At 39.7% G+C, this 23,394-nt stretch overlaps 1 protein-coding gene across 7 annotated transcripts in view; it reads left to right on the top strand.

Moving 5' to 3' along the window:
* Nucleotides 1–1,028: 1,028 nt before the first annotated feature.
* The window catches only part of cfap46 (cilia and flagella associated protein 46), a 66,391-nt gene continuing 44,025 nt past the window's right edge, over nucleotides 1,029–23,394 (top strand). For 4 of the 7 annotated variants that reach the window (XM_025897760.1, XM_025897762.1, XM_025897763.1 and 1 more), the window contains exons 1-19: nucleotides 1,029–1,250; nucleotides 1,324–1,523; nucleotides 4,650–4,781; nucleotides 5,101–5,165; nucleotides 6,056–6,220; nucleotides 7,564–7,687; nucleotides 8,260–8,354; nucleotides 9,208–9,363; nucleotides 9,549–9,648; nucleotides 10,833–10,931; nucleotides 11,359–11,549; nucleotides 13,038–13,263; nucleotides 13,532–13,649; nucleotides 15,489–15,618; nucleotides 16,170–16,288; nucleotides 16,493–16,608; nucleotides 18,121–18,233; nucleotides 20,261–20,473; nucleotides 22,534–22,735. In XM_025897760.1, coding sequence (XP_025753545.1) covers nucleotides 1,202–1,250; nucleotides 1,324–1,523; nucleotides 4,650–4,781; nucleotides 5,101–5,165; nucleotides 6,056–6,220; nucleotides 7,564–7,687; nucleotides 8,260–8,354; nucleotides 9,208–9,363; nucleotides 9,549–9,648; nucleotides 10,833–10,931; nucleotides 11,359–11,549; nucleotides 13,038–13,263; nucleotides 13,532–13,649; nucleotides 15,489–15,618; nucleotides 16,170–16,288; nucleotides 16,493–16,608; nucleotides 18,121–18,233; nucleotides 20,261–20,473; nucleotides 22,534–22,735 — 2,613 coding nt within the window. In that variant the 5' untranslated portion in view covers nucleotides 1,029–1,201. Of the gene's footprint in view, nucleotides 1,251–1,323; nucleotides 1,554–4,649; nucleotides 4,782–5,100; nucleotides 5,166–6,055; nucleotides 6,221–7,563; nucleotides 7,688–8,259; nucleotides 8,355–9,207; nucleotides 9,364–9,548; nucleotides 9,649–10,832; nucleotides 10,932–11,358; nucleotides 11,550–13,037; nucleotides 13,264–13,531; nucleotides 13,650–15,488; nucleotides 15,619–16,169; nucleotides 16,289–16,492; nucleotides 16,609–18,120; nucleotides 18,234–20,260; nucleotides 20,474–22,533; nucleotides 22,736–23,394 lie in introns of those variants that run through there. The other 3 variants (XM_005463815.4, XM_025897761.1, XM_005463819.3) reach the window with 3 other exon arrangements.

Raw genomic sequence — 23,394 nt, 5'->3', positions numbered from 1 at the left:
AAAAGGAACATTAAAACAAACATAGAAGAACAATTAAAACTCTTGTATGAATGTGTGGGTGTGATCAGGCTTGTAGCAAAGAGTGCTTGAGTGCTAAGTCAGAGTACAAAATGCAGATGTACCAGATAACTGCTAAGTCGTGCTGTAACCATAGTCAGTATAAAAGATGGACCACTGTAGTCATGAAATCCACCACTGGTTTTGCAGTTATTTTAAAGCTTCAGTACTGGTGTTTTGGCCGCTGACATTTTGGATTTTTGGAGTCCTACGTGACCATTTTAGATGGAAGCGTAAGGCGGTAGGTTGCTACCCCTACCAAACTGCATCTACAAGCTACACTAGTACAATGCACACACACAAATATGTGATAATTAGTACTAAATAACAGACTCATGAAATACTAAATTACTGAAGCACATGCTTTAGTATTAACAAATGAATTGTGAATGGGTCGTACCATATAATAGTCAGATAATTACATCAAATGCTCCATAAAACACCAACAGCACAGACTGTGTTGCAGTGTTAATCTTCATTGACTCCAGTCACCAAAGGTGAGACCTAAACTATCCATAGAGGCCAAAACTGTGTTTTGTAAAAGGATATAAAAATGTTGTGTCTCCAAAAGTGATTATTTTAACAAGTAATGGTTTTTGGAACCAACCAAACGGCTAATAAAGAAGCTACCGTTTTTTGTTGTTGTTTTCTGGCACTTCTCTGTTTTTTGTTTTTGTTGTTGTTGTTGTTGTTTTTGTTTTGTTTTTTTGTATTCACAAAAACTAAAGCACATTCTTGGGCTTCTTATTAGGTAATGTCATTAAAGTTCTTCAAAAAGCATCAACACCACTGGTGGAGAAGTCCAATTAACTGAGAGTGTTTGCTTTATATTTTGTAGGCTGCCAGTTCTGCATTTCGCTCACAGAATCTAGTTAAAGTCAAGTTAGTGCTGTTAACTGAGGTGGCCTGTTAATGACCGCGCTGTCAAAGCCAGCCTTTTGGTCCTATCCGTACACCGTAGTTCAAGCCCGGTTGCTTAGTAACACTCCCAAACTGAAAGCACTGACTGGCTACTACAATTCAAGGAAGTATTTGCTATTTTCGATGGGTTGCTCTGTATTCAAGAAAGCAGTAGCTAAATGGGACATGAAATAAAAAGAAGTAAATTGTCATTAGTGTAACGTTAGCAAAGTAACGCTTTGAAATGGACTTAGATATTCGCCTGCATCTAGCCAAGGCTAAAGAGAACAAAGGTTTGTCGCGCAGTCAGTTAAGTAAATGAAGAGTTGTGAAAACAAGCTTACTGTGTTTATTTCGTACATGCAGACTGTGGAGCTCTGCAGTCAGCCTACGATCTAATCAAGGGGGCAGCAGTAGTTGGAACCGGCGGACGAACTCCACGCATTGATCCGGAGTGGTGCGTCCTGTGCGCCGAAGCTGGGCTACAGGTGAGAGAGGACGTGGAGTTACTGTCGGAGCTGTTGATGAAGAATTCACTTGATGATCGTTTTGCCACCAGGGTCGAGGTGATGAGTTGGAAATAAAAGAAAAAAAAGGTTGCAATGCTAATCTTATTTTATCAATTAGGTTTTGAGTATTAAATTTTTATGCTTTAGTACAGTGGTTCCCAAACTTTTTTTGCCAGGCCCCCCTTTTTTACAAGAAAAATGTTCGCGCCCCCCCCACAAACACATCCTCCAAACACACATACCCATATTTTTGCTCCATTGCGGTTTATTTCACACCTCAAACATTTAGTAAACAATTAAGCAAATACAAGTAAACGGCAATAAATTACAGGTAGTAATAAAATATACTACTAACTCTTTTACGCTACGTCCACACCTACACGGGTATTTTTGAAAACTCAGCTGTTTCTATGCGTTTGGGCTTTTCGTCAACACGTAAAAGGCGTTGCGATTCACCGAAAACGGAGATTATTTAAAACTCCTTTTTTGCGTTTATGTGTGGACGAGGATTACAGAGTTCGTCACGCAACGTCAAAGGTATGTGCCTCTTTTCACGTCACGCTGTGCGCCACGTTATTGTTTACATGAGATGAATTGCAGAATGGCAGATAGAGACAAAATACTGTTAATCTGACTATCTTCAGGTTTTACACGCTTATATATACACACACAGTTACTGTCCCTCCATTTAGAAAGGCAGAGGCGTCACGGTGTGATTATTTTACGTGTAGTTGTTTTTTTTTCCTGTGTAATAATATTCAACATTGCTGTCAATACATTTTTCAAAAAATGTCTCTCTGTGCAAAATGGGTTTAAACACATAAACAGCTGTGGGATCCTGTTTGTCCGTGATTTGGAGAGCCCAGCGCTGCTCCCGATGCAGGGAAACTAATTTTGCAGGGGAGACCTACCTCGGCACTTGTGCAGGTGAAGCCAAAGGGAAGATATGCTTCACCATATTTTCTAGTCTTTGGCTTGGAAGGAAGTTGGTTTGGAAACATATTTGGCGATGCTTCATCTCCTGCTTTGCGTTTATGTGGGAGCCCCGTCAAAAACCTGTCCACAGTGTCCAAGCGCTCTTTTTTTTTTTTTTCCTTTTCATACCGTGCCCCCCCTGCAATGGCTCTGCGCCCCTCCTAGGGGGCGGGCCCCACACTTTGGGAACCTCTGCTTTAGTGTATGCTAAATTAGTTTGAATTATATTACTCTTCTTGTTTATTTCCTAATTGGAGAATCAGAGAGTACCAAGTTGATTAAATTCTGTCTCATAACAGGCCATGTTTGTAGCTATTGTTCGTAACGTATATTGTAGATAGGTGTATTTATTTTAATTTATGAATCCCTGGACTTTCTGCACACACATCTGTATTTTTGGATGAAAGGCTAAAAGCTACAGGAGGGGGCAAAATTACCTTAAAATGACTTGGCAGACTACCATTACTTCTTCTAAATGTGATGAAAACATGGCACATAACAAAAAAATGTCATGTGCCATTGTTGTGTGTTTCCGTTATATGTGTTTCCATTCTAGTTCCTCTGTCAAAATTTAAAAAAGGTATTTTACTAAGTATGGGTTATCGAGTTGAATCAAAATACAAAATACTACTATTACTACTAATATATAATGGTCTTCTATCCTTCAAGCATAGGTCCTCTACCAGAGGCTTATAGCTTGAAGGTCCAGTGCATTATATTTGCTGTTCCTAGGACTGCACTCTTCTGGACAGAAATCTCAGATGTCGCTGCTGGTATCTGTTGGAGCCACTCACCCAGTTTTGGGGGAGTCACTGTACCAAGTGCTCCAATTGCCACAAGGACAACTGGTGCATTAACCTTCTAGCTTCTCTCATCCCTCTTCAGCTTCTCATTTTATTTCTTCCTGATGTTTCTATCACCTGGTATAGCCACATCTATCATTACAGCCTTATCCACCACTACTATGTCAGGTTGTTCGCACGCACACATCAGTTAAAATCTCACCAGGTTTATGTTGGTAGATCAGTGAATACATCAAATGTAGATGTGTGTATTAACCTACACTCAGCATCAGACTCAGACAGGCTGAATTTCTTTGTTTGAAAGACTATAATGAGAACACACATTCTCTGAAGGTGCCTGCAACCTTGCTTTCCAACTGCTGTGAGAAGTGTTTTTTATGATGTGAGAAGCTCTTGACTGCTGAGTTGTGGCATAAGACATGGTGCTTCAAGCAGCCTCCTAGAACAAAAGATTGGCATCTGACTGTGAAGATGTGAAGCTTACATTTTATAAGCAAATGCCTGCTACAGTTGTGAAAGCTCCTGAATTATTAAAGCTCCATAATAAAGCAGGTCCTAGACATTTGGATGGGTTGTTTGTTGATTAACATCAGTGCTTTGTTGCTGATGGTATCTACAGGTATTGATATAGAAAAATCAAGGTAATAAAAAAGCCGGCAGGACCTCCCTACTGGAGGACTCGTTTCATTATGTCACTGTTTTCGTGCAGTAACTTTAGTTCGTCTAATCGAGCTATTTTCCCAGTAGGGAATAGTAATGAATATTCACTAATACAAGCTGAGCTGTCCTAAGGCAAGGGAAACATATTTGTATAATGAAACACAGGGATATTCCATAATGTGATTTGTTCTCTCTCCTTTATATCACGCAGCAAGTTTTCTATGAAAATGCAGCTTAGCCTGAAGACTTAAGTGTCAGTGAATGCTGAATTAGTCTTCATCCGCAGTACAGTTCCGTTGCAGTTTTCTTCAATTTTCCAGAGAAGCATAAATATTCTTGTTGTATTAAGACATTTGCTAACATACTAATCCATTGCTCATTACTGTCAGGTTTTACTTATTCAATGATCTTCCAGCCTGACTTATTGTGCTTCACAACACATATAAAAGCTTGCAGAACAAAAATTTCTGCTGCATGATCATCTTCCACGATAGTGCTGAGTATAAAGCAGCTGAGTTTGAATTAATTTTACAATTAACAGGAGGCAGTTTGTAAAACAGCATGGAATTAATTTGTCGTGCATAAAATAAATGTGCACCTCCCCATACATTAAGCCCTTTCGCAATAGTTTTTAATAATGCATCATACAGGGCAAATTACCGGTTACACGATCTAACTGCAGATGAGGCTGAATTTTTTTCTTTTTCTCTCTGGCCTTTGTGCCGCTCTGTCTCTGTGTTTTCAGCTGGGCTGTTTGGAGATAAGCGCAGCGTGTCTAAAGATGTACTTTGAAGGGAATCCGCCGGCTAATCAATTTCTGTGTCGAGCCTACCTCTGCCAGGGCCAGCTGAAGTCTCCGCCGGCCACTGGGAGTGTGGTGAGGACAGTAAATTGGACACATCCCCTCAAGTGTATTGTGTGTGTGTGTGTGTGTGTGTTTCTGCGCCCCAGAGATATATACACATGCAATTACTGTAGCGGCATACTGTACTCATTTGCACTAAAAACATGCAGCAGCTTTGCAAACAAACTCCAGTGGTTTTACCATGCTTCTTCGGTCTCAAACAAATATTGGCCTTTGCCACATTTGAGTGCAGCTTGAAGTCTTTTTTTGCTAAACCGTTTGTCAGCGTTTTTATGCTTTCTATGTTCTGACAAGTTCTCATATCCCCTTTTTGCATTATTTTCTATTTTAGGAGGACTTTGAAGAGGCTGTGATGTATTTTCTGAAAGCAATTGAGATTTCAAAGCAAGAACCAAGGTATGCGACCTCGAGTATGCTCGTCTTTGTTGTTACAGTTTCGAGAAAGATGGATGACCATTTTCTGTTGTGTACAGTTGATCATCTCTGATATTATTTGGCAGTTGCTGCCACAGCGGTAAGGTGCGCTGGTAAAACACGTAATGAAAGCCAGACATTCTCACCAGGGATTGTTGTTTAGCTGTGATAGGTTAGGTTCTGTCTGATGCGCAGAAATATGCTACGAATAAGAATCAAACATAACACGATTTTTCATGCTTCACTCTGACCCCTTAGTCACAAACGGATCGTTTTCATTGTGTTTTCATCTCAGTTTTAACAGCCGACTGGATGCATCTGTGAGCAGGGTGAAACGGGTGATGCACATATCGATGCAATAATAGAAATTGTGACAGATGCGTTCCCTTGTTATTCGCTTTGACGGATGCATTTGGAGGTACTCGGTTAGCCTTTGTAAGCAATGAGCGCTGGTTTTCTTTGCTAATGAACTCATAACCTGTCAATAAAAAGGCTCAATGAGGAATTCCAATTAACACCAAAGGGAATACATATCTAATTCAAGCAGCCCACGCTAATGCGCAGCACGCTCTCTGGTGAATAAATTAGCAGCGCTCAAACAGTCTCTTCGCACAGTTTTCTTTAAAACTGCAGCTTAAATTCATTAATTCCTTATTATTTCACAACGAAAAGATTCGGCGAGCCACTCTCCTGTGGCTCATTGGTCGATTGTTAATCCACACAAATTTGGAATTCACAGGACTTCCTCACAGAGAGCTGACACTTGGTTTGAATTGAGTCATACTAAGAGATAAAATGGCTTGCATGTGTATCACATAAATAATTCATTGCTCGGTGTTTACTTTCTTCTGCATTTGATTTGTGCCTTACAGATTTCACTTTATGGTGTTCAACGCCTCGGTGCTGTACTTCCAGACAGTGCAACCTCTCCTCCAGCCGGGGCGGAGCCTCCACCTGGTGCCCTCTCTCAGGGAGGTGGTGCAGAGTCTGGAGGAGGTGGCAGACCAGGATCACAGCTGGAGGGCTGAACTCATGATGCAAGTGACCGCGCCGTGCTCTCTTACTTAGACCTCATTTATGACCACAGCTTCATGCAGCCCCAGTCAATGGGCTGCTTATTTCTCTTCTATGGAGTCAAGTATCTGTTTTATTCCAAGCTGTTTAATCTTTTCTTTCTCCAGAGCCCAAATATTAGTTTTATCTTTGATCAGAGGAAAAAAAATGTATCATTCATATATATAATGATGGGTCAGTGAGAGATCTAATCAGATTAACATGGTGTGCTACATTTGTTATAAGAATAAGAAAAGTATGTCCAATTTATGATTGGCTGTGAAATGTTCCATCACAACTGGACATACTAAGGGCTTCTCTCCCTTTCTGTGGGGAACTCAGAAATTTTGGGGACTAATCCTGTTGTGCTTGTATTCTTGGAAATTTGTTTCTTAAGATGCAAAATTAGGGAGAAGAACATTTAAATCCAGCACGCGAACTGATTGACAAATGTTTGCCACACACAATTTACAGCACAACTTTTGTAAACCACCCGTAAAACTAGCCCCACCTATAAAGACTATTTGGTGATTGCGCGCATGCTATTTTGCTCCCTTTAGTAAATATGGCTCATTGTGTTGCTACATTAATGCAGTATGAGAGGAAGTCTAAAACTCAAGCTACATATTGACCATGGAGGCAAGCATTGTCTGATATCCCTATGTTGGGATAAATATATACATATATATTTTTATATATATTGCCTCAGGACAATCAATGTCACACTGTAGCTGTGACTAGTGTTTTGTGTGCATCCACAGACGAGCACAGTTTCAACCCAGACTACAGTCCTTTCCTAAACCAAACAAAATTTAAACTGAAATAATAGAAATATTCTTGAACTGAGTACAAGAAAATAAGAGTCAACATCGACTTTTGGTTTTACACAGAACAAAATACCCAGTCTGTCAGGTGAAGCGGATCCATACATCCACCACCAACCTGCTCCTCACACTCACTTTGTAGCCCTGACTTCTGAAAGCCTTTCTACTTTAGAGTGTTTTTGTCAGAAAGCTTTTCTGCCAGAACGCCCTAAAGGCACCTTCACCCACTGCTGTCTTTTTCCCTAAGATAGTCCTTGAATAACATGAATTATGTTGTAGTAACAACACCAGCATGGTAATATCAGATAGCTCATGCCACACAAGTGTGAACATGACAAGCTTCAGAAAAGAAAGGCTGTTATTTGATTATTGGCACATTAATTACATTAAATGTACAGTAGCATAGAAAAACTGAGCACTTGGCTAATAGCACTTCGGAGACTGTGAAAGTCGCCTTGTGACACATGCCCACATGTTTGCTCTCTGTCTCTGTTTCTGCTCAGGCACCTGATCAAATGTCTTGTGGACTTGAAGAAGGTTGAGGATGCAACAAGTTTTGCAAAAGTTACAGAAGAATTCATCAAGTCGCATACTCCAAATCTTTATCCAGGACTCTTTACTTTATTGGTAAACACAACATGTTGCTTTCATGGCAGTTTTTGGTTGCTTATACATCCAGTAATAACTAAATATATCCTCAATAATAAATAAATTTATTAAGTGCTGTAAAACTACCTTAAAGGTTTGTGACATTGCCCCAAATAAAGTTCAGAGCTGTACTTCTCCTGTGCGTGTCCAATTCAACACTACACCATGGCTTCATTAACGTGTCCAGTTCTCTGGCTTGTCCCAACAGAGCAATTAACAAAGCATTAATTAGAGTAGATGTTATAGATGCAGTAACACAAAAACAATAAGCCTGTTGATACCTACTCAACACAGCAACATGATTGGCTCATGTTTCCTGGTTGAGCTTCTGAGTCACCTTTGGGGGCATTAAGAATTTGATTGCCATGCAATTGTATCTTTATACAAGTCTTATAATATGAAAATACACGATTCACATGTCTTCAGGAGTCTTATTTGCACTACATGCATAACAGTAGCTCGCTAAACTCCTTGATGTTGACATTAATCATAAAATTCAGCCCTGTCATAACCTGATAATAAAGCATAACTTCCAACTTCACTCTTCTTAGGTGCGACACCATCTGTCACACAGTGATGTCCTCCTGGAAACAAGCAGGCAATGCACTACGTTAGCAGTCATTTACAAAATGCAGGAATTAAAAAAGTAAGTTTCTGTGTTACATTCATATAAATGTTTGCTTTTTTTTCTGCTTGGACGTTGCTGGAGGGTTTGTTTTGCTGAAAGCGTCGTTTTTGTGCTGTCAGGATGAAAGTCCTTTGCATTTTTATCTGTCGCTAGGAAAAACAAGATGTACGGTATCACCAAAAAGAAGCCCTTGATCTACTCCAGAAACGCTTGCTTTGGAGATTAAACTGTTTGAAAGCAGGCTTTTCTAATTGACTGCATGTTTATTGTTTTTAGAATGCTTCTACAGTATGCTAACAGTAGAGGCAGGTTGAGTCCTAAACCTCAATTATGACCTTGTTTAAAGGTCTAAACATTTTAAATCTAGGATTCTGCGTATGTCTTTATTTTATTCTGTGCAATGTTATGTTAAGATGTGGGGCTTAGAGTGAGGATTTTGTTGTGGTTTTTTTTTTATATTAAAAATTTATGCCTCCAAATACGTTTAAAAACTGGGAGACATAGGTCAGCGGGTCCATTATCCATTGGCTCTCAGCGCATCCTGTGGTGGCCATGTTTTTCTGCTGGCCTGCATACATTTGTAGTACAGTACCATGTCTTCTGGTGTGGCTTATTCTTGTACAGTCCCATCCCCCAGCCCATTCCTGCAGGCATGTACTCGACATGTCACAGCTCCTTATGGCTCCTCATTTCAGTGTGACAGCATGACTAAGTCAGACTCAGCTGTCATCAGCACCATATAGGTTATTTAGCCTAAGGTTTATGCACTGTTTTGTGTGAGTCTGTTAAAGGGCAAATGAAAGTATCAGTTTAATTCTGGATGCTCACATGCGTGTACATTAATGTAAAGAGAGTTTTCCTGATGTTGTAGCAGGTTGGGAGGACTTAACAAGGACATGCTGACAAAAGAGAATTCTACTAGGCTTGAGGAGATTTTCCATCTCTTGGTGGACTGTAGCAACGAGCCTGCTACGCCTCTGAACTCCAGTCCTCTTCAGAGCTCAACACCCATCCAGCCATCTGACAGGTCTGTGACCTAAAGTGTCCTGATCAAATCTCCTGCGAGATTACCTTCTATTGCTCCCTGTTCTCTTCCTAAACCGCTCTCTACCATAAACCCACACATGGCTATCCCAGGGGCAGTACATGTCTCAGATTACTGTACTGAAGGATTGTGAATTGTATAAATTACGTTTTATCTGGGATTTGCAGAGTTGCCTTCCTCCTGGAGTTGGCTCTGCTGGCCTTGCAAGTGAAGCATCAGAAAGTAGCTGCCGACTGTCTGAAAGAGCTAAAGTCGTCAGGAGAAGCCGTGAGTGTCCGATATTCTCTTAAAACCTCGGGCAGTAGGGGCAGAAGATGTAACTGCACACATTTTACAAATATGCAAATGTATGCATGGGGTTTGACATTAACTGTGACCTATTATGCCTTCCCTTATTTTTTGTCACAGGTACAATGGTGAGTGCTCTTATGTAACGTGGCCAAAATTTAAATAATGAGGTTAGCATACGTACAGTTAATCACTTTAAACCGGGACTCAGACTGCTCTCACTGCTCTGCTGTTTCTACTCTTGGCTCCCTGTGGTGTCAGTGAGAGCACATATCCCTAATTTTTGTGACCACAGGAGCGGTACCCCCGTACTGTTTAAACCTTCTGTTTATAAGGAGCTGCCAATCAGAAGAAATAAGGGAGGAGGGAACTAAAGCAGTTTGTTTCAGACAGTGGACAAATTGATGGGAAAGCACAGAATAAATAAGGATTATTTTGAGCTGTGAATCATGCAAAGCTATTCTAGTAAAGGTCAATAATAAAAACAGGCCCTTGACAATACATGAGATTAATTGCGTTTGACTTACAGTAACTTAGCATTCCCAAAGTTACTGTAAGTCTGTCACTGCCTGTTTAGAAATGTGAACTTTTTCTTTTGCCCAAATCTGAACCTGTGGTCGCAAGTCTTATCATCAGATGAGCCCAAAATGAAGCGCTTCTTCATACATTTGCTGACATTATTTAAAATCTCACTGTCTTCATTTTTAAAATGTAGTTGTTGTAAACTATTTCTGATATACCAGGAGGCCACGCCCAGACTTTGGGAATATCTGGCTTATTAATAAAAGCTACAGAGATGCTGCATTTTTCTTTGAGCAATATAGAACCTACAGGGTGTATCAGGGTGTATTTAATTCCACAGCCGTTCACCCGCAGCGACTGAAAAACCTACTGTCAGAAAGAGCAGATTCGTGCAGTGACTCTAGACATGCTTACAAAAGTAAGACACACTGAGCATTTGTGAGCATTGTTCAAGTTTTGTATGTAAAACTTTAGCCATATACTTTAGCTTTTTTTCTCCTGAGTGAATTATGTGCAATGACAACATAATTAGTGATGCTGCGTATGGAGGATCTTCTGAAAAAATCTGGTGATACAAATTTGTAGATTTTTCAGCCCATTCTCTGATTCCTGACCTCACATGTGTTTTTTTTTCTTTCTAGAGTGTTAGCCAACGCTTAGTAATGGAATGTGTCCAAGGTGAAATCAACCTCCTGAAGAAAGAAGTGAAGATGAATGACTATTCCAAAGCTAGTGTAGAGGTGCTTGGCCATATGTTTGAATTATCACCCATATGTTTTAGCCTCATGTTAGAGTGAAAGCAGCAGATCCATTAGCAGATGCTTCATTTAATAATTTTTTTTTTACAATAAAATGGCTTTTTTATTGTCATTAAATTCAGAGATCTGACTTGAATAGGTATCTCTGACGAACTGCAAGTCAAGATTTTGAATTATAATCATCCTAATATAAGTTCTGCAGTTTTTTCCCCTGTAATGAGAAAAAATGATGTTGGAAAGTAGGATCATGTAATCTCATTATACACTGCTGTGAAAACTGTCACATTTAAGAACTGGCACATACAACATATTCAACCCACTTTAATCCAAATTTGCTTGCCAAGTGATGGAAGTGTTGTGCAGTCGTTGCGACTGGAGAGATTCTCAATCTGTAGTTGTTATCCCACAGGCTCGGCTGAAAGAGATAGGCAAGCTGGATCAGTGGCTGCAGACTGCAGTGAGGGAGGGGGGCCCTCAGGCTGTGCAGGCAGTGTGCGCTACCCAGTGGAACTTGTGCCTGCCCCTCTTGCAGCACAACCTCAGAAAATGCATCAAGACACCTCTGCTCAGGGTCGCTCAGGCACTGGAAGAGACACAAAGGTTTTCATCTTTTTACATAATCATCGTGGCCTTGTGTGCATGTCCTGGAGCTTTTCGGGCTGCTTTTCGTTATTCTACTTGCGTTTCACTGAATATGTTTAGCTGAGTGTTGCCCTCTTAGAAACTTCCAGTTTAGCCATGATTTGATATGAGAAAGTCATTCTTTGCTCAGAATAACAATCACACACAGTTCATACAGACCTACACATTTCCTTACTTCCACAGTATATACTGGTAATAAAAAGTACACAATCCGTCAGTTCTCAGATTGCATAATCATAAAAAGGCCTTAAATTATAAATAAATGCACAACTCTCTTAAGGTCCTGCCAAGCATTTCAAATGGGTTGAGGTCTGGAATTGGGTGATGACTGGGTCATTGCAGCACCTTTATTCTTTTCTTTTTCAGCCATTCTGTTGGATGGTTGGTGTGCTTAGGATCATTGTCCTGTTGCATGACCCAGTGTGGCTCAAACTTTAGTTACTGGACAGATGGTGTCACATTTGAACCTGTCTTTACATGGTAGACAAAGGGACTCCAAGGTGCCCAGGTTATGTGGCTGCAAAACAAGCCCAAATCATCACCCCTCCTCCACTGTGCTTGAATGTTGGTTTGAGGTGATTGCTCTGATATGCTCTGTTTGATTTTCATCAACTGTGGCACTGTGCATAATTACCAGACATCTTTGGTGAGATCAACTTTGAGCTGGTCTTTCCAAAGGATATTATCTCTAAAGTGCTTTAGTTTGTTCATATGCACTTTTGCAAAGCTAAAGCTATGTCCACGCAGGAAGCAATTCGCCCATTGCACAACATTAGTGACCTGATGGTTGATCACTGGTGGAAATTCCTGGCTACAGTTGCCTAGGTAACTCTAATATATTTAGTACCCTGTCAAAAGTCATTCACTGGTATGCTGCACTCTCAGTGGACTTCCTATGGCCTCTCATCACTATGCTGCTGTGAGCTGCTTTGTGTAGAATGATGGACTTTAAATTGTTTAGAAATGGCCTTATAAGTCTTCCCACCCTGAAGAATTACTGCTTTAAGATCCTTCCTGATACCTTTCCTCTTTGGCATTTTATTAGCACACACCTGAATGTTCCAGACATACAAAATGATAAAACTTCTGCTTTTAGTAAGGTGCTCACAACTTGCTGATGGTTTATTAATCAAGTGCATTTGAATAGCAGCACCGAGCTGCTACTCACCCTCTTAATTCTTGGAAACGAAGTAGTAAGGCAGTACTTAGTTTTTTACACACTGCTTCTTCATTTTGGAATCATTAGTGTTAAATAAATAATGACACAGTGTAACATATCTTGTTGTTGTGCATCTGAACCTGTATTTACCATATTTTAAAATCTGTTGAGAACCATTTTATCACATTCTGATATGTAGAAACTCAGAATTGAGAAAGGGTTTACTTTTGCTTTTTTACATGACTGTATTAAGTCATACTGGAAATATTTGTGTGCTACTATTCCAGTATGTTGTTGGAGCTGCGCTGTCAAGTCCACTCAGAGCTGGCAGTGACTGAAGAGGAGGAGGGGCGCCTTGAGGCTTCTTTGACTCACCTTCAGAAAGCCATGCTGCTGGACAATGGGACACAACAAGAACGCCTGTCTTCAGCTTTCCGCCTCGTGCAGCTTAGGCAGACCCTCTACCAAACCCCTTCCCGCATTGAGGACAAAGCTGCTAAGCTTATGCAGCAGGTTTCTTGTCCATCTGTACTGTGTAACATTACACAACAAACAAAAACAAATTTAGAGTAGGCTGCTGAAAACAAGAGTTTTTAGTTAAGCTAAAGAACTTTGAGTTAAAACATACCTGACCTTTCTGGGTATGGTGTGTTAGAGCTTTAATAATATGCCCAAATAAGTTCACTTTTAAAATATATGCTTTGCTTGAATGTGGTTGCTGAAGGACTTTAAGAGTCTGTCTAGTCTACAAGTTAATTCCCTTCTTCCATGTCTTTCTCAGGCAAGAGACATGCCGCCCCAAGATAAGACAGACTTTCGATCCGTCCTGGTCGCTGTGGGCCTTCTTTTGGCCCCTGATGATTTTCAGATGGTCCTGGATGCAGATGACACTTCAAAAAGTACAGAATTCTCTTCCTTACTTTCACTTTTCAAAAAGTCAAACTAAGACTTTTTCTTATGTTGGATTTGCAATAAGATGTTCTCTTGAAACAGACGTCCAAATGAAATGAAGTTCTTTTATCTACACCAGGAATAACGCACGTCGTTAGTACTTCATAAACTGACAGTATACATGCTTGAAGGACAGGTTAGCCTAGAAGAAGAAGCAATTCATATTGTTCAGCTATACCTTTGGGACAGTTATTTTGGAGTATAAATAAAACTGAAATTAGACAGGATTTCTTTTTCACCTGGAAGTTACAGTTCTGCTGCTATCTTTGCTATTTATTCTCTCATAGAAATGTGACAGTGATGTACAGTAATGTGACAGTGGCTAGTGCTGTCATCTCACAGCAGCTCCAGGCTTTTTGTGTGGAGTTTGCATGTTCTACCTGTGCCTGTGTGAGCGTCAGGTACTATTTCTCAAAACATCCAGATTAAACTTAACATGGTTTAACATGGACGGGCGATTCTAAATTGGCCATGGATGCATGGTAATGGTTCACTGTGGCAATCTTACTTCTGTTAGTGAGTCATATGGCCTAGGACCAGGAGACCGTATAAATTATTGTATAATCATATCTGGAACTGTAACATACATATATACTAATGCTTCACAGCAGAATGTCTTTGTGAGCTACTTGATCTTAGATAAACCCCACTGATTTGTGCTGACAGAGCCTTCCTACATTTGTAGAATGCACCTAGAATGCAAACTCATGCAACAACTGTTTAGTCATAAGTAAAGTTGGCAGTCATTGCATGCAGGCTGATTGAATGTCACAGACCTACACTGATGTGCACTGATGTGTTGCATTTAAATTTGACGCACAGTCTTCAGAGTTACTTCCCGGGGTCACATTGAGCTTTTGTTGCTCAGTCGTGTGCAATTTCTCAGAAAAAAAAACTGCTTCGACAGTGTGTTCTAGTTTTGCTAACAGTGAAAGCCACATCGACAGTGTGCGATGAATCATGGAGCAGAAGGGCCAGAGCTTGGGGAGAGCCTTTGATCTCGCACTTGTTCAAGGCTCCTTGCTTCATAGCATCAAATGAACATTCAGCAGTCCTAATGACCCGGGGAAAAACTGACAGCTTGTCAAAGGGCTCCTACTGCAGGCACGGGTTAAAAGCTTTGGTCCCTAGAGGCACCTCTTGTTTTTGTCCATGAACCTTAAGCATGCCCTAGATGAAGCCACTTAATCATTGTGTTGTGAGCTTCAAAACCAGCACATAAAGTAACCCTTGAGACTACAAGAATTAATTAAGTGCGCCATGGTGCCACAAATTATTTTATAGTTCCTAAGATGTTCATCAGTGAGAAGTGTGTGTGTGTGTGTGTGTGTGTGTTTGAACTTTCAAAGTGAGCACACCGGCACTTGTGCATTTCGCCGCTCTACACACAGTCAGTGTATTCATAATTCAGCCCCATATTTGTGTTGGTGCAGATGCATTTTAGTAAAAATGTGGAATATGCTGCCATCTAATCTGATTACACCGGACTCAGCAGTGTTCCTGTTTGAAAGAGTTAGCAATTGAAATAGGCTGTTTTCTCTTCAGTGCCCTAAGTTGTGTTTCCTTTTGCTTATGTGGATGTTGCATAAAACAGATAGTTGTGCAGCTTTGTCATAATTTCTATGCTGATCTTCTGAAGTCATGTAAGCCTGAGAATTTGTACATTAGAATAAGTGTGCCTTTTATTCATACCTACGATTTTCATTACAAAAAAAGGGGGGAAAATAGAAAAAGCTTTTCCGGTATTAATAAGGTTCGACTTGTGCAGTGTTTCAACATTTGTCTAGTTCCCGCAGGCGGTCTTGGATCTGGACCAGTGACTCAGCTCGCTGCAAAGGCTCAGCATCACTCTACATCCATACAGAGGGTGGAAGGACACCTGGACAAACAGGGCAGCGATACAGATCATACAGAGATGTGTGTGTTTGCAAATGCAAGTCTATTAATTGTGCGCATGTGCTGTTGATGTATTAATGTAAGCAAAATCATCCCACCAGTGTAAGGTTTTCTCAGCGGTTAGTTTTACTTGTCACACTTCCCAGAAACCCAGTTGGAAAATTGCCTGTATAATCAGACTTTTATGGCTTGTTGAATTTATTACTTCTTGCTTTTACCGAATATTAGATACTAATGAATGTTTGATCTATTGGTCCTCTCTGCTGTTAAGGTTGTTGTGCGACTATAAGTCTGCACCCTTCCATTTCATTTCCCTATTCAAAGCGCATAGCTGATTTCCTCATGTCTGCCCCTGTCATTACCGTTAAAGAGATGTGCACGTCAGTAATGGCAGACTTAATGCTCAGGAGACGGCAGAACCATCACAACTTGAGAGCAGATTTTTATTATTCATGACCCTGCAAACAAACAATATTCGATCATATACAACACGTAGCTGTGCCCTTGTCCCAACCTTAACCTTTTCAAAAAGTACTTATCTGTAATTTATCTTTATTTCGTGGCTGTTTCAGGGTGAGGCTGTGGGCAACATTAGTGAAGACAGCCAGGAAGCATGAAGTTTGGGATGTGTGCCGAGCTGCTTGTCGATTCTGTTTGCTTTATGATGACGGGAGATGGAAAAAGACTGACAGTAAGATGATGAATGATCTTAAGAGTAACACTAAAATAACAGAAATATTTCTAATACTGAGTTTCAGAATACAGAATAGTAATGAGAAGTCAGGCTTATACTCCTATGGCTATAGTGTAAGTTTTTGTGCTATTGCTAAATACAAAAAGAGCAGGAGAGCTGTCACTGATTATTCACATAACATATTTTGCTAATTCTCTCCAGCGCACAACTACTTAGAGGGGGAAAGCTGTGCACAGTGTCTTCACGGTTCCAGTGAAAGCCAAAGCTTTGTGCACCTGCTGCGCCTTTTAGCTGAAATTCGCTTCATTAGTGCTGAGGTTTGTTCTTACTAACTAACACACACAGCCACTCTTCAGCTCCTGTGTTCCTAGAGATGTAACCAACACACTCCAGCAGGTTTCTTATAACTCCAGTATTATAAGGTTGGTACTTTTGATTAGTTATTACAGGGAAGTATTATAGAAATATAAAAAAAATGTGGAGCAAAAACTTCTTGCACAATGGTCAATAGAACAAGAGGAGACTGAAGAATGTTGTGATTAAACAAACACAGCGAATTTGACCGGCCCAAACTGAGCAACAGAATGGGGTAGAACGGTAATGTAAGTGACTTGAATGTGTAATGGTGTCAGTGTTCTGAGTATTTCAGGAACTGCTGATATACTCGGATTTTCCCAAACAACCATCTTGAGAATTAAAAATTAATTAAGGCAGTTGTGAAAGCCAAAGGGGCTTCAGTTCTGTACTAGCAAGGTGTAACTACTTAAGTGTCTAGTGAGTGCAGGGTAGCTGTTCTGTGACATAATTGTTTTTGTGAGTATCATAAACACACTGAGAGGTTTCTTGGTTTCTCTTAAAATGTAATTCCAGTATGATCTGAAAGCGTGTTTTGGATGAGATAGTAGTAACTGAAGTTGAAGGTTTTCATGTTCCTACTGTAATGTACATTCAGAACAGTGACTGGTGTAGCATCAATGGGCTCATGTTCCTTCTGCTTTTGATAATTAAAGATGGTAGATTTATTATTGAATATGTTCTTATACAGATCAGACACAAACTCTTCACACTGAAAGTCATTTGGCTATAAAGGCTCCATTCCTGGTTTGTTGGCCACCAGCTTTTGAATTAAACTTTATTTGAATTCAGATGTTTTTGTTATAAGGTGTTCATGTTCATTTTTTGGATGATCTTAGATCAAGCTGTTTCTTTTAGGCTGCGCCATCCTTTTGAAATACACCATTAGAAACAAAGACTGCTTGCAGCAGTAGACATGCATTATGGGAGTTTTAACAAGCCTGTGAAGTTGTTGGTGATTGGTTGGAGTCAGACTGTTGTGCTTGTCTCATGAGTTTGTCTTATTCTGCATACTTGCTTCCCATCAAATGTGTAGCTCCAAGTCTTTATTAAGTCTATAGAGACGTTAACTTGACAGCACTTTAAAGAAAATGAAGACAACTATCCACACCCATGGCACAACCTTGCCAAAACTGACACACGCTGTAGCCTCTTTTCTTATACCTTTGTTCTATGACACAGGGATATGTTTTCTGAAAATTTGATTAGATTTCATTAATTCAAAAGCTACATTCTTCTCAGTCTGATGATGAAGACTGGTTCCTCTTGTCTTAACCGAGTTGTCCACCCCTGGATAAAATGTTCACCAGTCATTTCTTTTTGTCTTTGATCTGTATATCTGAGCTTTAATACCTTTAAAGAATCTGTCATCCCCGTAGCAGGAGGTTTTTCTCGTTTTTATTATAAAGTTGTCAAAACAGGAAGTCATCTTTAATATTATAGTTTGTGAAATTAATGTATTCTTTCTTGTTCAGGCCACTATCCAAAAGCTACTTGAAGAGGGGGTGCAGCTAAATAGCCCTGCTGTCCCCCCACAGGATAAACGGTTTTGCATGTCAGAAGAGGATCCACACTGGGTTATTTACAGGTGAAAACACAATATACACATATGCACCTGTATCAGGACACCAGATATTTTGATTTTGTGTGTCTTTGCTGTTTACTGCACCTTGTTCTTTATAACTTGAATGTGAAAGTAATTTGATACAACATTTTTTACTTTTTTAAAACTAAGGTTAGAGTACTTTGTCTTACCGAAAAAGCAGTCTTTGCATTTAGGTTGCACACGGTGGTTATGTTGTCCCAAGTGTGTGCACTCTGTTCTGTAGCAACAGTGGAACTAAGTTCCATCATAGTGACAACTTTAGCTAAAATTACAAGTTAGCGATGGCATAGCTGCAGCACCAACATTGGTCTCCACTTCAGTGGGGCTCACCACTGTTGCAGTGTTGTGGAGCTGTACTGAGCATGCAGGTGCTTCTTCAAAATGTGATCCTGGCACAAAGTATACTTCCACATTGTAAGCCATTCGATCCACCATCTTGCTAGCTAAGTTCTAGAGACATGCTTGGAAGACTTGTCTGCAAATCTTTGCTGAAAAAATGCTACACAACAGGGAGACATAGATGATAGACAATTTGCATTCTAAGAAGAAGTTCTGCCTTTCCAGTAAAACCAACACATTCAAAAGGGTTTCACAAGTTTCACAAATGCTTAGTGAGCAGTTGGAAAGTGTTTGCTAACTACTTGGCATCTTCCATGCAAATTACAAGAGACTGGAGCAGTCTGCTCGCGACTAAAGTATTGGCAAGGTTTTACAATATACCTCATAACCACTTTCACCTAGTGACAGCATGCCTTCCACAACCATTAACCAACCAGCTAGGGAATAAACATTTTCCCTAGCTGGTTATCAGGGGATCACTGACTGCTCTTGGGGTGTGGCTGGGGCTAAAGAGTTGATTTCACATCACATTCCAGCAACCTCTCACAACCAGGAAGTATTCCTCAGTTTCCTGGTTGACCCTGGTACAAAACAAGGGTTCCAATTTCTTCTGTAATGTGATTACCAGGCCACCACTCACCGGCCTCTAGGCCTGTGTGACTGAAGCCCAAGGTTAATATGTGCACTGGCATGGACCTAGTATTGGATACATTCCACTTGTACACATCTGTGTGCCAAAGAGTTGGGGGGGAGACACAAACATTGGGAAGGTCATGAGCTTTTTTCCTGTTCTTTTTCTTCCATCAAAATAAAAGTAACAGAGAAATACCGTCATATTTAACAGAATTTGATTGCCTCTTTGAAAAAGCATCTAAATACCTGATTAATTGAAACTAAACTGTTACATTAACTTTTACAATTAAACAGTAATCGAGTACTCTGCTTTGCACCTACTAATTAAATGAGCTTAATTTCCTTATTTGTCAAACTAAGAGTTCAAACCTGATCTGGGAACATTTCTAAAGCAATCAGATGTTATGGAAGAAGGGTTCAGATATCTTGTGTAATGTAGTTAAAGACAAAGTTGTTGCAAAGGATCACATACTCCTCATTGCTTGTTATAGTGAGATCAGCATTATGGTGGTCAGGGTCACTATAGTATGTTATTATTTATCATTTGTTTAATATATTTTGGGACTGGAAAATGGGAAATTGGATAAATGGACATGTGCATTTTTTATTTTCTATTTTTCCAGAGTGTTTTCCATCTTGTCTTCTGTCTTGGATCCCAGCCATCGTTGTATTAGATAAAACTGCAGCCTATTTTCTTTATTGACTTGACAAGACTTGACACATGACATTCACCATTGGAATTACTGTACTGATGTACTGTGCCTGAAATTTGCCTGAAATCTATTTCTGGCATTATGTAGAATTACGAGGGCTGCGAGCTATTACTGTGAATTAAGATGAATACCTTGTTAAGTAGAATTTGCAAATTCTGTAAAAACTTGATTGAGTAATTTTCCTTTAGTAGATGAACAAGTTCATGCAAAAACAAGTTTAAAGATGAAACTGGAAAATATTGTACTGCACACAAACACGCACAAAGAGTACTTTTTCTATCCCTTTTTCACTCTCTTCTATATTTCTGTGCTTCTCTCACCCAGGGACTGGATCCAGGCTCTATGTGCCTACACCACCTCCAACTTCTTGCGGGCAGGGGAGCTTGGAGCAGAGATCAGAGAGTCGTGGGTGGTAGCTAATGCAGCCATTTACCTGTGGAATTACAGTAGCCACTTGCTGGCAGCTAGGGAATACACACGCCTGCTTCCCACCTTCCAGAGTCTGGTGGACATGCTCCAGAAGACGGGGTACACTGGGTAGGCTTTTTTTTTAGAAAATTATACCTTACCTGCGGTGTCACAGCGTCACTAATCTAACATAAAGGTAATTAAAACACACCCTAAGAATCTGTAAAAACACCACAGAAAAACTATGAAACAAAATCCATGACATTCTAGATGAAATCTGCCTCTTATCAAGTTGTTAAGTTCATACTCATTACTTCTCTAAATCAAGGTCATGCGCTGCATTAGTTATAGCCGTTGTTGTTTTTGCCAGCACTTAGGATTATCATTAAATTAGTTTTTTACTTCAGGGCAGCTGGGATAGGCTCCAAGATATGCATTTAGTAGTTTCACAGCACAGCAGACATCCAGGAGACACCACATTGTTAATTTAGTGAGTATATTCTATGTTCAGCTGGATTCTCAGAGCATATTGCATTTTCTGTGGTCTTATAAATTCTTCTTCCCACCTTTCCTTGACTTCATGACATTTTCCACTAAGGTCAAGGATAAGTGGTTGTGAAAATGAGCTATTCGATGCGCCCTTAGATTCTGATTAAGTTCATATGTTTCTTCTTAGTCCTTGTCTTTGTCTCTGTCTGTGTCAGATTGTTGTCATTGCATACCAGACTTTGTTCTTATTTTTTACCCTTTTGAGATGCCATCATAATGCAGCACTCTTTTTTTAGTTGGTTATTATAGTGCCTTTTTGAGTCCCTGCAAGCCTCAGCTAGTTTTCTGTCTGCTTTGGATCTTTCCTCATCAGCATGACACCTGCAGCTCCTCGCACTTTGTAGTTTAGCTTAAACAGAGTAAATTACACAGGATATTAAGTCTTGCATCTAACTAAAAAGGTTAGATGAAATCACATAAATATCTCTTGTAAATTCATTGTGTGTTGAGCAAATAAGAGCAACCTCTAATTGACAAAACCAATTTTGATTTTCATCCATTTTATTTACATTATTATTTAGATTTTATTTTGATTATTCTCTACCTCCCCCAAGGTGTTTTTTTGGTAGCCTTTGAATGTGTATTATTCTGTCTGTAAATACGATAGCTTGAAACATTTTGAATGAAACTTGGTGCAGATTCAGTTCTTGTTAACAATCCGTTAAAATTTGTTTTACATCCACTAAGGTCAACTTAACGACCTATTGGTCTAAAATTAAAAAGCCTTAGAACTTATAAACTATCATTCTTACATGCGTGGTGTGTATTGTCAACACATAGGAAATAACATGCAGAGATGTAAAACCTCTGACCACTTATTCAAGCTCAAGAGATTGATATATAGAGAGCTATATGATTATGGAGCTATTTCACACTTTGTTTCTTACTGCTATTGTATGTCTATAACATACAATACCTTTCCCTTAAAAGTAAATACTGCCCAGAGAATGAGCTGCCTTGACGGAGTGCTTCTTGTTTTTATTTGTTTTATATGTTAGAGCTGCTTAACCAACAATTAATTAATAGTTTTATGCATTTTTGTGTGTTTCTTTGTTTTGTTTTTGTTGATACACTCTGTCTTTATTCATGAGTACATTGTTCCCCATTTCTTAGAAATGAAAATGTTTTTAGACTGATGATCACACACATTTGATCTTATTCTGAAAGACTTTCATCAGGCCACACATTTTTTATCTACCCTCTGTGGAATAAAGTGAATACAAAGTCCTTCAGTTCAGGTAAAAACTTACAAAATGTGCATTCATCCTCAGAAACGTATCTGAAGCTTATTTCTTTTGTTGCTCCTGACAGTAGAGGAGACCATTTAAGCACTGCTCTTATTTTTGGCTATGGAAAGAAGCAGTGAACGCTCATGAGAACAGACCAAACTCTCCTTGGGCATAACAATAATTGTGCAAATTTTAGAATACACTGGCATTCTCATGTGACATGTGACCCAGGGAACACTTCGTTTTTTCCTGGCCAAATCTGTGGTGATGGTTTCTAATTTCAGGAAAAGCCAAAATAAATAAATAAATAAATAAATAAATAAATGAATATTTGGCCTTCAAGACAAACTTTGAGTCCTTATCCTTCCAGAAAAATGTCACTTTGGAACATTCGTTGTTTGTGTTTCTCAGGAACCGTGTTCTTTTTGTGCTGCTGTGTGATGCTGTGGCCCAAGGGTTGATTCAGCCTCTGTCTGGGCCACACAGCATTGTGCCGGCTCCAGCAGAAGACAAGGGCAAAAAAAGAGCTGAGAAAGGCATAGCAAAGGCTGCCAGCACCTGTGGGGGTTTCTTAGACCCTGCTGGCCTCCAGGATGTCCACAAGGCATTAGAGGTGAGTCTCTTAATGTGGCTGTGCATTTCTATATATTACACAAGTTATATTAAAACTTCCTGACCTAGGAATTTCTGAAGCGGTTTGTTAGGTCATAGAGATATTTTCATCAAGATTAAACATGTTTATCTTGGGATTTCTTTAAAGCAAAGCTATCTCCAGGGGCACTGATGATTGGAGCTGATTTTGGCTGATACTTGTGGAGACGATAAGATATAATTAGACCACTGTCTCTACAGGGACGTGTTTAGAAAGGTTATGTAACATGTAATTATGACAAACAGGGTGTATATGTATGATACATTCCAACTAACCAAAGCACATTTAGTTAGAAACCTGCTAACATCTTGGATGGATATTGTGGAAGAACACAGAATCAGCCTTGTGTCTGACTGATTGGAGTGTTTTGAGTTTGTTTTTGTTCAGTTTTTATCTTTTCACTGTGAAAACAATGTCTGAAATCCCAGCGCTGAAAGCTTAAGAACTGATTGGAATCTGTGAAAAGAGTTCAGCACACAGTGTGTACAATCTCTGAATGCAGTTTGCTGAATGTTTGCAAGACGTGTTCAGAAATTCAAGCGTTAATCTCTTTGTGCAGATATTACACAGCTAACAGTGTGAATTTAACATTTACAGACTGACATCTTTAAAAAGAAAAA

The sequence above is a fragment of the Oreochromis niloticus genome, linkage group LG13 (assembly GCF_001858045.2).
Source record: "Oreochromis niloticus isolate F11D_XX linkage group LG13, O_niloticus_UMD_NMBU, whole genome shotgun sequence".
Taxonomy (NCBI): Eukaryota; Metazoa; Chordata; class Actinopteri; order Cichliformes; family Cichlidae; genus Oreochromis; species Oreochromis niloticus.
This window is presented reverse-complemented; position numbering and strand designations above follow the sequence as displayed.